The 15299-nt window shown below is 42.2% G+C and overlaps 1 protein-coding gene across 1 annotated transcript in view; it reads right to left on the bottom strand.

Annotated features, from left to right (window-relative positions):
• The window catches only part of ABCA13 (ATP binding cassette subfamily A member 13), a 471542-nt gene that overhangs the window by 232865 nt on the left and 223378 nt on the right, over positions 1–15299 (bottom strand). Inside the window, 2 exon segments of the mRNA XM_031013046.3 lie at positions 1474–1631; positions 8408–8604. Coding sequence (XP_030868906.2) covers positions 1474–1631; positions 8408–8604 — 355 coding nt within the window.

Genomic DNA, 15299 nt, shown 5'->3' with positions numbered 1-15299 from the left:
GGCATCTCAATGACATCTTGTATTTTTTTCTTTCTTTTTAAAAAATATAAATCTGCAGTGATAAACCTTGTGAGGCCACACCCACATGCCCCCCATCATGCCCGTCTTAGCTACTGGGCCTGCCATGGCCAGCCTCCAGAGGTTTGTATTCATGAAGTGCCCCCAGTCCACTGGGAGAGTCACAAAGAGATCCTGGGCCTAGCATTGAACAGCAGAAAACTGGGTGGAAGGAGTCTTAAAAGGGAGACAAGAATTCTCAGCCAAAGAAGAAAGGAGCCACCTGGGGATAATGACATTCACGCTGAATGAGAGAGGAAGCAAACAGGAACCTTGGCTCAGAGGTGAGGGAAGACTTTTCGTGGGCCACCAAGGGTCAAATACAGTCATCAAGAGTGGAGAGGTGATTTCCCACACACCCTGAATCCCAGCCCCAGAGTCACCGCTTCCTGCCCCCGGTTGACACAGGCAATGATGACTACAGATGTGACACAAGTTCAGCCTCTCCGGCCAGACTCCACTTGCTCTATACCCTCACTACTCTCTTGTATTCTGGCAAAGTCTTAGCCTCTAGGAGGGTAATATCGTTGTCAAAAAAATATTTCTAGGCCAGGCACGGTGGCTTACGCCTGTAATCCCAACACTTTGGGAGGCCGAGGTTGGTGGATCACCTGAGGTCAGGAGTTCGAGACCAGCCTGGCCAACATGGTAAAACCCCATCTTTACTAAAAACACAAAAATTAGCCGGGCCTGGTGGCATGTGTCTGTAGTCCCAGCTACTCGGGAGGCTGAGGCAGGAGAATTGCTTGAACCTGGAACGGGAGGTTGCAGTGAACAGAGGTTGTACCACTGCACTCCAGCCTGGGCAACAGAGCAAGACTCCATCGAAAGAAAGAAAAGAAAAGAAGGAAGGAAGGGAGGAGGAGGGAGGGAGGGAGGAAAGGAAGGAAAGAGAAACAGAAAGAAAGAGAGAAAGAAGAGAAGGGAAGGGGAGAAAGAAAAGAAAGAAAAGGAAAGAAAGAAAGAAAGAGAAAGAAAGAAAGAGAAGGGAAGGGGAGAAAGAAAAGGAAAGGAAAGGAAAGGAGAGAAAGAAAGAAAGAAAAGAAAGAAAGAAAAAGAAAGAAAGAAAGAAAGAAAGAAAGAAAGAAAGAAAGAAAGAAAGAAAGAAAGAAAGAAAGAATGAATTTCTAGAATACATAGGTCATATACTTCCTGGCCCTGACACTCACAGCAGCTCCTGTTATCTATCAGGTAATTCTGACTCCTCATGTATTTTCTCCTGGCGGTCAAAATGCATGCTTGGGTTCCCAGAGGCTTGCTCCCTGCACAGGCCTGGGGCCACTTATTTTGGCATGTGGGCCACTGTGCACAGAAGGCCTCCACTGAGACGTTATTACTATGTAACTGTCACCACTTGTTTCTTATGCCACAGACAGAAATGGGACTTCAGTGAGATAGAATGGTTGCACTCCTTACCTGCCTCGTGAGTGTCAGGCGGAGCCCCTGGCCATATGCCTCCTTCAGGCAGAAGGGAGGACCGCAGCACCTGAGCCTCCCATGCTGGAGGATGGCCACGCGGTCACTCAGCGCTTCGACTTCGTCCAGGTGGTGGGTTGTGAAGATGATCGTACGACCTGGGTCCAAGCACAGGGTGCATCAGCACCAGGAGGACAAAGGCCCCAGGAGGACCTTCCCTCCTTTCCTCAGGATGGTAGATCCAGGGCACAATTTAAAGATCCTCACCAATTTTCAAACTGAAAAAAATTGAAATGCGTCCTGCAGGAAGGACTTAGTCAAGGCCACTTTGCCAATTCAAGGCCCTGAAACTCTTTCCTCTACAGTAGTTTCCATGGATCTCCCATCCCCACCCCCATGAACAAAAGTGGGTGCTCTGCCAGGCACGGAGAGTGAAACTAGGGGGCGAAACAGAGTGCTTTTGCACAGCCCCCTATTCTCTCTGTCTTTGAAGCAGATCACTGAATGAATGGAGAGAATAAATTAAAAAAAAAAAAAAAGCTGGGTGGTTATCTCTCTCCTCAGATACTAAAGTCCTCTTCCTCATCCTTTTTTTTTTTTTTTTTTGAGATGGAGTCTTGCTCTGTCTCCCAGGCTGGAATGCAGTGGCACCAACTTGGCTCACTGCAAACTCCACCTCCCGGGTTCAAGCGATGCTCCCACCTCAGCCTCCAGAGTAGCTAGGACTACAGGCGCATGCCACCATGTCTGGCTAATTTTTTTTTTTTTTTTTTTTTTGTATTTTTAGTAGACACGGGATTTCATCATGTTGGCCAGGCTGGTCTTGAACTTCTGACCTCCGATGGTCCACCCACCTCGGCCACCCAAAGTGTTGGCATTACAAGTGTGAACCCTCCGTGCCTGGCCCTCCTCATTCTTCTTTGGATGACAAGCGAGATGTATGTAGGGAGAAGGCTATATTTTATGGAAGCGCAATTGAATAAGAAAATCACAGCACTGAGTTAAGGCAGAAATCAGTGATAAAAAAGAGTTCTGAAATGGCCATGGTATACATTGATACCCTTTGGAATTAGGGATGATGTAACCACACGTATTCATTATTCCAAGTAGCAGCCTCAGAACATGCAATGCCTCCCTGGAAAAGCTCACAGTAGCCATGACCCACAGAGAGGAGAGTATGTTGTGGGTGATGGACACAGGGAGCCAGGGTGGAGGGGGACTTGGGTGTTCCTGGCAGGAAAGTCATCAGTGAGCCCAGTGGGCATGGCTTCCTTTGGCAGAAACCAATATTAAATTCAAATGTTTTCTCTAAGCATTCTAGCATCTTGTCAAGTTTTACGACTTTTGCTTGGAAAGAAGAAGCCTCAGATTTAGCTTTAGCAGAGCAGAGGCCAAAGAAACTAGAAGATATTTTGGTGAAGTTGATTCCGTTATGTAAAAAGATGTTGCTGCTTTTAGCTTCAACACTCCCTATTGGCTTTCACTGAGCCCCATTCAACCTGTTCCGTTTTATTAAACAGAAAGAAACACATTGATTGATTCTTGTTCCAAAGGTAAATTTTCAAAGAGAGAAGGCTAAACATGTCTTTAACTCTACTCAAGTAAATGTTTGAGGTCGTGAATACACTAATTACCCTGATTTGATCATTACACAACCTGTTCATGTGTCAAAACATCACACTGTAACCCATAATTGGAATGTAGATGGAGCTCAAGGCCATCATGCTTAGCAAACTAATGCAGGAACAGAAAACCAAACACCGCATGTTCTCACTTATAAGTGGGAGTTAAGTGATGAGAACACATGGAGACATAGAGGGAACAACACACACTGAGGTCTACCAGATGGTGGAGGGAGCCGGGAGGGAGAGGATCAGGAAAAATAATGAATGGGTACTAGGCTTAATACCAGAGCAATGCAATAATTGGTACAACAAACCCCTGAGAAACAAGTTTACCTACATAACAAACCTGCACGTGTACCCCTGAATTTAAAATGTAAGTAAAAAAATCAAGACAATAAACATATGCAATTATCATGTGTCAATTAAAAACAAAATGCAAGTAGAAAAAATAACAATAATAGAGGAGACACCTTAAAAGACTAAGACTTTCAATACATTAAAAAAAAAGATGCATTTACAAATAAACTATGGAACGTAGACACAAGAGCAATAGAGCTTGAAGGTCCACAATGACCACTTCTTGCACATATATGTCCCTGTCCCCACACCCAAGGCCAAGCTCCTTGCATGTTAGACCTTTGAGGCTAAGAAAATTTGCTTAATCCCTGATCTAGGATTAAAGGCAGTTTAATCCATCTGATTAGAGCTATCATGTAGTTCAGATGATACATTCCCATACAATGAAGTCTAAAAATAAAAGTCAACTAGAATCTAAATTCCCAAAAGTGAAGCAAAGAGTAGAATGGCTGTTGCCAGGAGCTGGCAGGGCAGGGAGCAGGGAGGGAGGAGAAGGAGGGAGATGTTAGTTAAGGGATACAAAGTTTCAGTGACACAAGATGAACAAATTCTAGAGATCTATTGTACAGCATGGTGACTACAGTTAGTAATAATGCATTATATACCAGAAAATTGCTGAGATTAGATCTTAAGTGCCCTCAACAACAAAAGGGTAAATATGTGAGGTGATGCACATGTAAATTAGCTTGATTTAATCATTCCACAATGTATACATACATTTGTCCCGTGGTATCTGTGGAGCATTGGTTCTAAGACCCCTGAAGATACCAAAATCCCTATGTAAAATGGGGTAGTATTTGCACATAACCTAAGTACATCCTCCCATATACTTTAAATCATCTCTAGATTACATATAATACCTATTAATAATATAATGTACATACCATTTAAATAGTTGTTATATTGGGAGGCCGAGGTGGTGGATCACCCGAGGTCAAGAGTTAGAGACTAGCCTGGCCAACATGGAGAAACCCCGTCTCTACTAAAAAATATAAAAATTAGCTGGGCTTGGTGGTGCACACCTGTAATCCCAGCTACTTGGGAGGCTGAGGCAGGAGAATTGCTTGAGCCCAGGAGGCAGAGGTTGAAGTGAGCTGAGATTGCACCATTGGGCTCCAGCCTAAGAGACAGAGCAAGACTCCATCTCAAAAAAAAAGTTGTTATATTCTATTATTTTTATTTGTATTATTTTTATTGCTGTATTATTATTTCTTATTGGCTTTCTTTCCCTGAAAAAAAATTTTTTTTTTGACACAGTCTCACTTTATTACCCAGGCTGGAGTGCAGTGGCACAGTCTCAGCTCACTGCAACCTCCACCTCCTGGGTTCAAGTGATTCTCATGCCTCAGCCTCCCAAGCAGCTGGGACTACAGGCATGCACCACCAAGCCCAGCTAATTTTTATATTTTTTAGTAGAGACGGGGTTTCTCCATGTTGGCCAGGCTAGTCAACATTAATTAAATTAATGTTGACTAATTAAAGTTAATTAAAAAATTAACACCTGGTTAATTTTTTTGTATTTTTAGTAGAGACAGGGTTTTGCCATGTTGGTCAGGCCAGTCTCGAACTCCTGACCTCAGGTGATCCACTTCTCTCGGCCGCCCAAAGTGCTGGTATTACAGGCATAAGCCACCGTGCCAGGCCTTTCCCTGAATATTTTTGATCCGAGGTTGTTTGAACCCAAAGATGCAGAACCCATGGATATAAGGAGTCAACAGTGTATCAAAACACCACTCTATACACCACAAATACACAATTTTCATTTGTCAATTATACTTTAATGAAGCTGGGAAAATAAATAAATAAATAAACTTCCAAAGAATTTCAATTAAGTTTGCAGGCATTTGACACTTGATGACTTTTTAGTGGCTGTTAAGGAAATTCAAGACACATCCAAAGCCTCAGAGAGCAATATATATATATACATATATTTTATTTTTATTTATTTTATTTATTTATTTTTTTGAGACGGAGCCTTGCTCTGTCACCCAGGCTGGAGTGCAGTGGCACGATCTCAACTCACTGCAACCTCTGCCTCCAGGGTTCAAGTGATTCTCCTGCCTCAGCCTCCCAAGTAGCTGGGACTACAGGCATGCGCCACCATGCCCAGCTAATTTTTGTATTTTTAGTAGAGACGGGGTTTCATCATATTGGCCAGGATGGTCTCGAACTCCTGAGTTCAAGTGATCCGCCCATCTTGGCCTCCCAAAGTGCTGGAATTATAGGCATGAGCCACCACGCCCGGCCTCAAAGAGCAATGTTACTGTTTTCCCCAAGACACTGCTTGACTGTTTCTCTCTCTGATTCAGATATGTTCCTCCAAAAGCTGCGCTTCCCACATTCACCACTTGTCTATTTTAATAATAATAATGATAACCTGTCATTGATTGAGCGCCCACATGGCAGATACAGAACTGTGCACTTTCACATACAACTGTGCCCTCTCACATCCTATGAGATGGTACAATTGTCTCTATTTGCAAATGAGAACACTGAAGCTCAGAAGCATTTGATCATTTCTGCAGGGTCACATGGGATTTGTAGAGCAAGTGCATACCCCAGAACAGAAATTTAGTTGAGATGTGCCAGTTTTCACTGGTATTTCTTGCTTCCTTATTTATTTTTCCATGGGAGACACAGAAATACTGGTACCAGGGCTGATCAAGAGCCCTCACTGTACATAACTAAGCAAGAAACACACACAAAATTCCAGGTAGACTGAGCCCCCACTGCACTGGTATTCCAACAGAAGAGCTCTTTCTTCTCAGAAGGAAGTGTTTGTTTCTGCACAGTCCTTAGATCTGTCTCACAGAGCTGTATGATTACCTAGAGGTTTGGGCTGCTTCAGAAATGGCTATACATTTTGATTCTTGAAAACACATTTTTCTTCCAATACCGCCTATCTAATCACTTACATACTATTGATTTTGCACTTCAGTCAGTGCAGGGATGATTTCAAAAAAGTCCTCCAAAGACAAAAAAAATTGCTAAACAACGAAGGACAGTGAGAAAATATTTGGTTTGTAACAACAGAAACTGAAGAAAACTGTTTCTGAGACTTTCACTGTATCTATTTTTCTGTCTAAAATAACCTTTGTGCTCATTACAAAAATGTTCTGTCAGCTAAACCTTTGAGATTCCAGCTCTAATTTTTAAACTAAACAAGAGTAGTGGGCTTGTGGTATTTAATTTGCACCACAATTCACAGGTGCAGAGACAATGTAATCTATTTGTCTATCTCCCATTGATCTTCTGCATCAGTCCCCAGCCAGGGTAGCGCGCAAATTGTTTCATCCAGTTTAAATCGTTTCATCTCAAAATTTAATCAATCTTTTGAAGTGGTGGTCGGTATCCCATGTCTGCCCTTTCTATGTCTTTCCCCAAGAGGCACTTAGGTAAATGGAGTCAGGAGTCTTGATGATCTCGTGGCAATGGGGAAGGGTTCGAATCTTTGGGTGCAATGTGGTCAGGGTCATCTGGTGTCTGGGTGTCAACCAAGACCACATGGCACTGTCTGCCTCCCCACCTTGGCATTTGTAGCTTGGACTCCAAAGGGGTCAGGCCAGAGCAGAGTGCTCCCAGGCTGTCTAGGCCTCACAGTAGGTCCTGCTGACTGCAGATGGCTGAATCTCTGCCCTGGCTTCCAGCCAACTAGCTCCAAGGGGTCCCCTACTTCCATGGCAGCATCCCTAGCAAGCCCTGTCTTTCAATGTCAAAGTTCATGGGCATGAAAAGGTAGGGAATACCAGCCCTCAGTGCCTCACTGTGTCCTGGATTTCTGCTGAGCCTCGTGAACTCCGATGTGGCTGCACCATGATTGAGGAGCCAGCACCACAGATGTGGCCTGCACTTTTCTAGTGCAATTGCCCAGGCCAGGCCAAAGCCCAGAGTGGAACAAAAAGTCACATCTGCTTGCTCAATTTTCCCACTTCTATCTGTCTTCTCCTTCCATAATTCCAACAAAATTGTGGGACAGAAAGAAACAGATTGTTCTTCTATGCTCCCTTTAGTTATTTTTCTCCTTTCTGACTCCAGCCTATGGTTAAGCTTTAAGTGACAGACTGGAGTACCTTTTCTACTCCAAAGATAGAATTTGATGGTCCAAGACTTCTGGCCTCAGCCCTCTATATGCTAAGAAAAAGAAGGGCTCTTTCTTGTTATTTTTCCTTTATTTCTTCATTTGCAAATCCTAGTTCACCTCCAGGGAAATGGAGACTTTAGGTTAAGTCAGAAGAAAATCTTATACTCAAAAGGCAAAAGAAAAAGCAAAATAACATTTTATGAGAATCTGTATTAATCCTGCCACTGATGCCTCTACACTTGTTTACCAGCACCAAGATGTGTTTTACTGTTGCAATGTTTCTTTCCAAAAGGGAGTATTCTCATAGAAAATACATAGAACAATGCTTCCTAGCTGTCAGGATTGCAGAAAGAATCAGAAGTTGGAAATTAGTAACTGCCCATCAAATGTCCTAAATTGGAAAGAAACAATAATAGATGTGAGAAATACGGACAAGAGGTTCAACATCCACCCTCAGTTCAGGAAACTTTCTCTGTAGCTACAAGTAAATCACATGCCTGTCTCTCTCAGCCTTCATTTCTTCATCTGAGACAATGGAGGCTTGTCCTATGATCTGGGATGCCTCTTCTAAGAAACTATGCTTCCAGAAGAAGACAATTTTCCTTGAAATCATGTATGATAATGTATAATGTACATAGATGTCATTGCTGTTATTGAGTTAAAAGGTCAAACACAAAGTAAGCAATTCTAAGCACTATAGAGATGTTATCTAATGAATATATCCCTATAAGTGCTTTTAAAAATTTATATTTTTCTGAAAAGGATAATGTAGCCTCATTGGGATACAACTTGATTCTACTGTACAGTAGCAATGCATTTCCTGCAACACAACATTGTGGGAAGAGAAGGCAGAATGAGGCCCAGTGCCTACCTTCTCGGTACTTGAGCAGAATGTCCCACAGGCTACGCCGGGAGCAAGGGTCCACCCCACTGGTGGGCTCATCCAGAACCACGGTCCTCGACATGCCCATGAAAGCAATGCCAAGGGAGAGCTTCCTCTTCAGGCCCCCAGACAGAGCTCGGGTCTGTTTGTGCTGATGCTGAGTTAAGTCCACATCCTGAAGAGTTCTGAAATTAGAAGAAAACATCACTCTTCTCCCTGAACACCTTAAAACTTTGCTTCTAATTTCGCTCCAGAAATAATGACTAACAGTGGCTGAAATCGTTATAAACCACAAATATATCACAGAGGTATGGATGCTACACACACGTGAGTCTCACCAGAGCAGCATTGACTTTCTTCAGGTTCCGATGGAACCACGCCAAGGGACACCAACCGTGATGCAGACCAGCAATATCTGCCCAGAATTGTGCTTGGAAATGCTTGCATTGTCTCCTCTCTGGAGAAGCATGTCTCTCATTTCACTCATACCTTCTGCCAGGGAGGGCCCTGAATCCCTCTACAGGGTATGGAGTATGGTGGAATGGCTGATGTACCAGTGTGGTCAGAAGAAGCAAGGCAGGCCCAGCTCTACTGCTCAGCAGAGAAGCCCTTCACTCCCTGGCCACTGTCCACTAAATCTGGATCACCCGACCTTCCTGATTAATGCAGATGTTCCAGTGAAATGCCACGTGCAAAGTATAAATTATCATTTGCTATTAATGTAAGAACAAGTGTCCTGTTCCGTTGCAGGGATCTTTCAGTCTTAGGAGTTCCAGATCTCAGATACCCAGTGCAAAGCCTTCCCCATGTGAAACTTTACCCCTCTTCCAGGGATCCACTCTCTTTTCTCACAAATAACTTCCCTCACCACTGTGGCCCTGTTAACTCTACAGGAATACTTACTGCCCTCATCACCTACTTACCATCTTACTCATTGTTAGAGACCCAGTTTAAACAATGCCTTCCTGAAACCTTCCCTTGACCACTCAAACCAAAGTGGAGTGTCTCCTCGGAGCTGCAGGCATGTTTCTACCTTCCTGATAGCCAGCAGCTGAAGTCATGGTGCCATTTTGCAGCCAGAGAGAAGGCTAGACAGGCAGAAGAGGATTTGACATGTTCCAGACAGTTGAGCTTCAAGAATAGTTGGGGCCTGGAACATTCCAGAATTCCAAGCAAAGAATTGGGTGAATCCCATTTTCTGCCTGATGACTAAGTAAATATTTCATGTAAATACTTCCCATCCTGACCTAGAAAGAGTTCAAGCCCACTTCTTAGGGTTTAGTGTTCACTCTGTGCACTTAATGTTTCATCCAAGTCTTAATAGTGCATTTTCTGCTGGTTAAATCTCAACCTAAATTTATAGTAATAATTTATGCTCCTGTTTTTCATGTGTTCCCAGTGCGGACAACACCCTACTGGAAGGAGGAAGACAAATGTTTCCATTTCACCAGGTAACTGCCTAGCCCTGCAATCTCCCAACACATTTCCAGCTGCGAGATTCCAATCTAGCAGAGGAGGTCGATCTATTAAGCCGAACTTAACACATTAACCAGAGATCAGTCAGCAGAGAAGACAAATAGACAAGAAAACAAGTCAGTAAGATGTCAGATGTTCTCAAACGTGCATGTTCTGGTTACCTTTCTGTGTTCAACCCCAAACCCCTCCTTCTTCATTTCTTCCATTGGCACTACTTGGGATGTCTATGGTACCCTCCGGGGTGGCCCCACGCTGCTGCCTCACTGTGCACCCTAAGCAAGCTGGAAGCCTACCTCCTCTTCATACACCTGGCATTGAACTTCAGGAATGCTTCTGGCCCCCTGCCACTTTGTCCCCACCTGTGCAGTCCTTCACAGAACCTTCACTACACAGGTGTCAAACAAGATGTAAGCAAAAGGGACCAACCATGCTTCTACAATCAAATTTATACAAAGAAGCTGGGGCCTGCTCTCTATTATATCTTATGCAACTGGTTAGCGTTAAACTGACCAATCTGGTTCACTCTGTATTTTTACTTCTGTTTTTAGTGGAGGCCTGTTTTCCTGATGCACTTTGAACTTCAATATACAAACACATTTTATGGACAATTTTGCTCCCCATCGTGTGTGTGTGTGTGTGTGTGTGTGTGTGTGTGTGTGTGTTTTAAAATTCTTGAAGCCAAGAGCAGTAGGTAATAATGATAGGGTGGAGGGAGTGAGGATGAGGGTATTTCATTCATGTGTATTTTATAAATTCTTGCAAGATTGCACAAATGGTCTACAGCATCATAGGTGCTGGTTGCATATTGGGTATAAAGGTAGGGGCATCAAAGAGCAACGAAGCACAGGTCCTTCTGCAGGAAATCAGAGTTATCTAGAGAAATCATGTGTATATATCCAATTAGGACACAATGAGATAAATGTTACAGATGAAGTATAATCAATGTGCTATGGGAAGCTCACAGGAGATGGTGAGTTATTGGTTTTGGAGAGGTCCAACTTAAAGTAGAACTTTCTATCACATCACAATACTGTAGAATCTATAATTCTGAAGAATATCATTCATTCATTTCATAAACGCTTTCCTTCAGAGGAAATCCCAGTCACTTTATTTTATTTTTTAAATGTTAGCTCCAAGCCTGGATAATCATATTTAACATTTATTAGACATGTATCATACACTGGGTACTACTCTAAGTGCTTTGTGTGTATAAATTATTATAATCCACATAACCTCCAAATGAGGATCTTCTCATTATTAGAACCACATTGTATTTGGAAAACCCAAGAGAGAGATAGTATATATTGTTAAAAGCTTTCTAAGTGGAAGAGCTGCATTTAACCACTAGCACTCTGAAGCCAGAATACACACTGGCATCCACTGGGTCCCTGTGACACGCATCACATGTACCTGTTAAGTGTCTCACTCCCCACATGGACTGGGGCTTCCCCAAGAACAAGCCCCTTTATCTTATTATGTCTGTTTTCCCAGAACCAGGCATGGAGGCTGAAGATAATTAGCACTCATGGCATTTTAATCAGTGAATATAATATCCACTAAGGTCAATGGAAGTAAAAGTCCTTCACTTATTTTGCACAGAATGACACATTCCTAGGACTGTAAGCCACTGAGGCATTGGCCAGGGTCAGCAAAACAATGTCTGAACACCTATCATTGCAGCAGGAAGAGAACCCCATTGCAAAGCCCAGTCATTTCCACTCTGCTGGTTTCTGGGCATTGTTCATATGCTTAGAGTGGACTTAAAAATTAAAGAAGACAGCAATTTGTAAACACTTGCCAGAAGTTTTTAATCTGTTGAATTTTTTTTAATTTTAAAGTTACTTAGAGGCTACTAGTTATTGATCTCATACATATCAAAAAGAAGCAAATAATTTTTGCAAAGTTACATTTCCAAATTCCCTCTCAAAAGGACAGGATAATCCTCTAATTGAGAACATTGCTAGGCAGCAGGGAAAGCAGGAAAAGATATTTTCTCCTATTATGACCCAATTATGCACCAGAGAATGTGTTTCAGATGCTGCTCTTTAATCATCCATTCATTTATTCAAGGAATGTTTACTGAACCCCTACAATGCCTGGCACCTGCCACCTGCTAGGGCTAGAGAAATAAATCAAATCTTATCCTTGATTCAAGAAATTCAAGGTCTAGTGGAAAAGACAGGCAAGAAATTATAATAAGTGTATAAGTAAGTAGGGTAATGATAAAGTCCCAGGTGCTATAGGGATTCCCTCTGACTCCAGAGACAGTGGCATATGAAATCAGTCAGATGGGTAGTGAGAGTAAGTGAAGTGGGGATGCTTGAACAGTGTGTTCCAGAAATAAAAAAAGAGGAAAGCACTTGCCAGGACCTGGGGGAGAAAGAATAGCATATGCAAGGAACAAAGAGATTCTGTCCTTGAAATACATGGAAAACCATACAACGACCTCAGATAAGACAGGAGAGAAAGGCTTGAGCCAGAACACATACCCATCATAAATCCTGTTCTATAACTGCTGTTTCTTTCCTTCACTGGGTCTCCATGTGGGGCAGGTGTCTCCTTTTGTCTCACTGTGACCTTCCCCACCTCTGCTGAAGCCCCCAGCCTTGAATCTCAGGTCATCTGAGCATATCATCCACTGTTGGGTGTTGTTGTCATTGCTGTTGTCATCTACCCATCCCTGAATCTGCTCTTGTGCACTGCCTCTTTCTTCAGCTCTACTCTTATCATTATTCTTAGAGATTTTATTAGTATTTGTTGTAGCATATCCTTCCTTCACTCCACCAATCCCATTTACTCACAACCAAGTTACATCCTAGACCTTGTAATTTCTAACAAACACATCTTCTTCAGGCTCTCAATTCCATTCATCCTCTTCTGACTAGTTAACTTTATAATCACTTCTGTGCATGCACTCTACCTTGAAAAACAATGAAGCTAATGGAAGCACTCACAGACTCAGCTCTTGGTCCTTCTATTGTAAGTGAGCCTGCTGTGCTCTCAGGAGAGACAACCCCTTGTCTCTTGTCTAAATCCCTTCCCCTGTCCCATACAGAATAGTGTCCCAGCAAGCCACCTGCTCTGTAGCTCAATCCAATTATTCATTCTCTACTGGGGCATTCTCATCTGTGCACAGATATGCTGCTGTGATTCCTGTCTTTGAATTATTTGAATGGAAGAGGAGCATTTTTTCTCCTGACCTCACTTTTCCTTTTTGACACTATCATATTTCTTTGCTTTTTTGGCAGCAAAACTCCTAAGATGTGCTGCTGCCAATTTATCTTCTTCCACTCTCTCTTTAACTGACTCTAATAAGACCTTCATTCCCTTCACACTACTAAAATTGCTCTTCCAGAGGTCACTAGAGCCCTCCACATACTAAATCCAAAGGCCATTTTTTAAGTCTTCATTTTACTTGACCCTCAACAGCATTTACGGTCTGATCACACCCTCACCATTAGTGGACTTGGTTCACTTCCTTGTCTTCCGCCTTTGCTACTGATTTCTCTTTCTTGCCTGCTTGGCTGTTTTCTCCCCATCTCTCCATACACTCCAGGTTGGAGTGTCCAGGGATCAATGCTTTGTCCCCTCTTCTAATCTTCCTTCACTTATGCCCTCAATGATCTCATTACTATCAAACAAATGTACCTCCAACCTGAGTTGCATGGTGAACTCCAGAACTCTAAGTGGTAACGTTAACTACATAACAACATCACACTGACTTAAAGGTCTAACAAAGTACCTCTCTTGACTATGCTTATCTTCTTTAGGCCAAATTAAGGGCAAAACAGTAATGATCTGAATCTTGACACATGTTTACTCTAAAGATTCTAGCAGGGATGCAACCTCCCTTGAAGTCACATTTTAATGAAGCTACACATTAAGGAAACCAAGTGGTGATACAGGAGAGTAATAGGGAGCATGTTGGATCTAAATCAGATGTTTGCAGTTTTCCCTTTCTCTAATTGAAGACTACCGTCCTAAAACATGATCTTATTCTGATTGCTTTTGTGCAAATTGGCTTTGTTGCTAGGTAACACTCTGTGCGCTGATAATCATTAAGGTTGCCTGGCACCCAAAAAAAGATGAAGCAAATGTAGCATTGTTAGGTGTTTGATTTAAGCTCCCAATCTCAATCACAATAGAGTTTACTGTGGTCTAGGGTAGATGCATTTTAAAAAATTACAATAGGTAACCTATGACTTGTTTTAAAGAAATCAGGTTGGACATAGCCAATTTGCTATCTCATAATATATAGTCCATAAGATACCTAGCTATTTCTCGTTAAGTACCCACTCAAATTTAAGACATCTTTCAATAGGAAAAACTAAATATTTTCCATGTATACCCAAGTGTCCACTGTCATTAACATTATTACTATGCCCAGCCATTCTCTGAAGACAGCACAAGATGTGAACCAGCCACCTTCCAGTAGAGAATGCCCTCCAGTAGAGATTATGACAATAATGTGAATGCTGAGCGGGGGACAAAAGAAGAAAGGATGATTTAAATACAATGTGTAGTATCATCCACCACTTTAACAATGGACTTCTGTCCCTCAAGGACTTTTTCCATCAATTCAGGCTTAATTTGCACATGGCCCTCACAGTGTCAGCATCTATCCAGAAGGAGATTTGGCTTTTTCCACACATGCATTTATAGTATAGCTGATCTCTAAACACAGGCACGAATTTCAATTCGAGATCATCTAAACAAATACTGATCCCGTCCAAGTATGGGAAAATAAAACTGTGCAATGCAGTGGTGCATTTCTAGAGAACCTCTTTGTCATTGTCCAATGCTGCTCTCCACTAAAAGATTTTCAGGGGTAATATGTGAGTATGGTTTTCCCCAATGCCCTCCTTTCAGACCCTGACCCCTGGGTAATATGTGCCTCTACCATATTCTTTTTTTTTTTTTTTTTTACAATTTTAATTTTTTTATTATAAGGAGTTTTTTGACACTTTGAAAGAAATGAGTATATATTGCAAATTACAATTTGCAGTATAGGAATTCAGTATGAAAAAAAAAACCATTCATTTGGCTTATCTTGTTCAGAACTTGCTGTGCTCCCTAAAACTGAGAATTGATGCATTTCAACTCTACAAAATTCTCAGGCAATATCTCTTGGAGTATCTGTTCCCCTTCCCCATTTTCTCTGGAACTAGCAATATGCTGTATTCTCATGTCCTCCATGTCTCCTAACTTTGCGATTCAAAACTATAAAGAATTGATCAATACAAGGCCACAGTGCACTCATCACACTCAAGAATCAGCAAACTCCCAGCAGGGCTCAACCCACAAGAACTGAAGATAATCCATCAATCTGATAGAGGTAAGCAAATTTAAAATAATTCAAATATAAAAGGACACAAAAACAGACACTATGAAAACAGAAAAGCCT

This window comes from Gorilla gorilla, chromosome 6 (genome assembly GCF_029281585.2).
Source record: "Gorilla gorilla gorilla isolate KB3781 chromosome 6, NHGRI_mGorGor1-v2.1_pri, whole genome shotgun sequence".
In the NCBI taxonomy this organism is placed as follows: Eukaryota; Metazoa; Chordata; class Mammalia; order Primates; family Hominidae; genus Gorilla; species Gorilla gorilla.
This window is presented reverse-complemented; position numbering and strand designations above follow the sequence as displayed.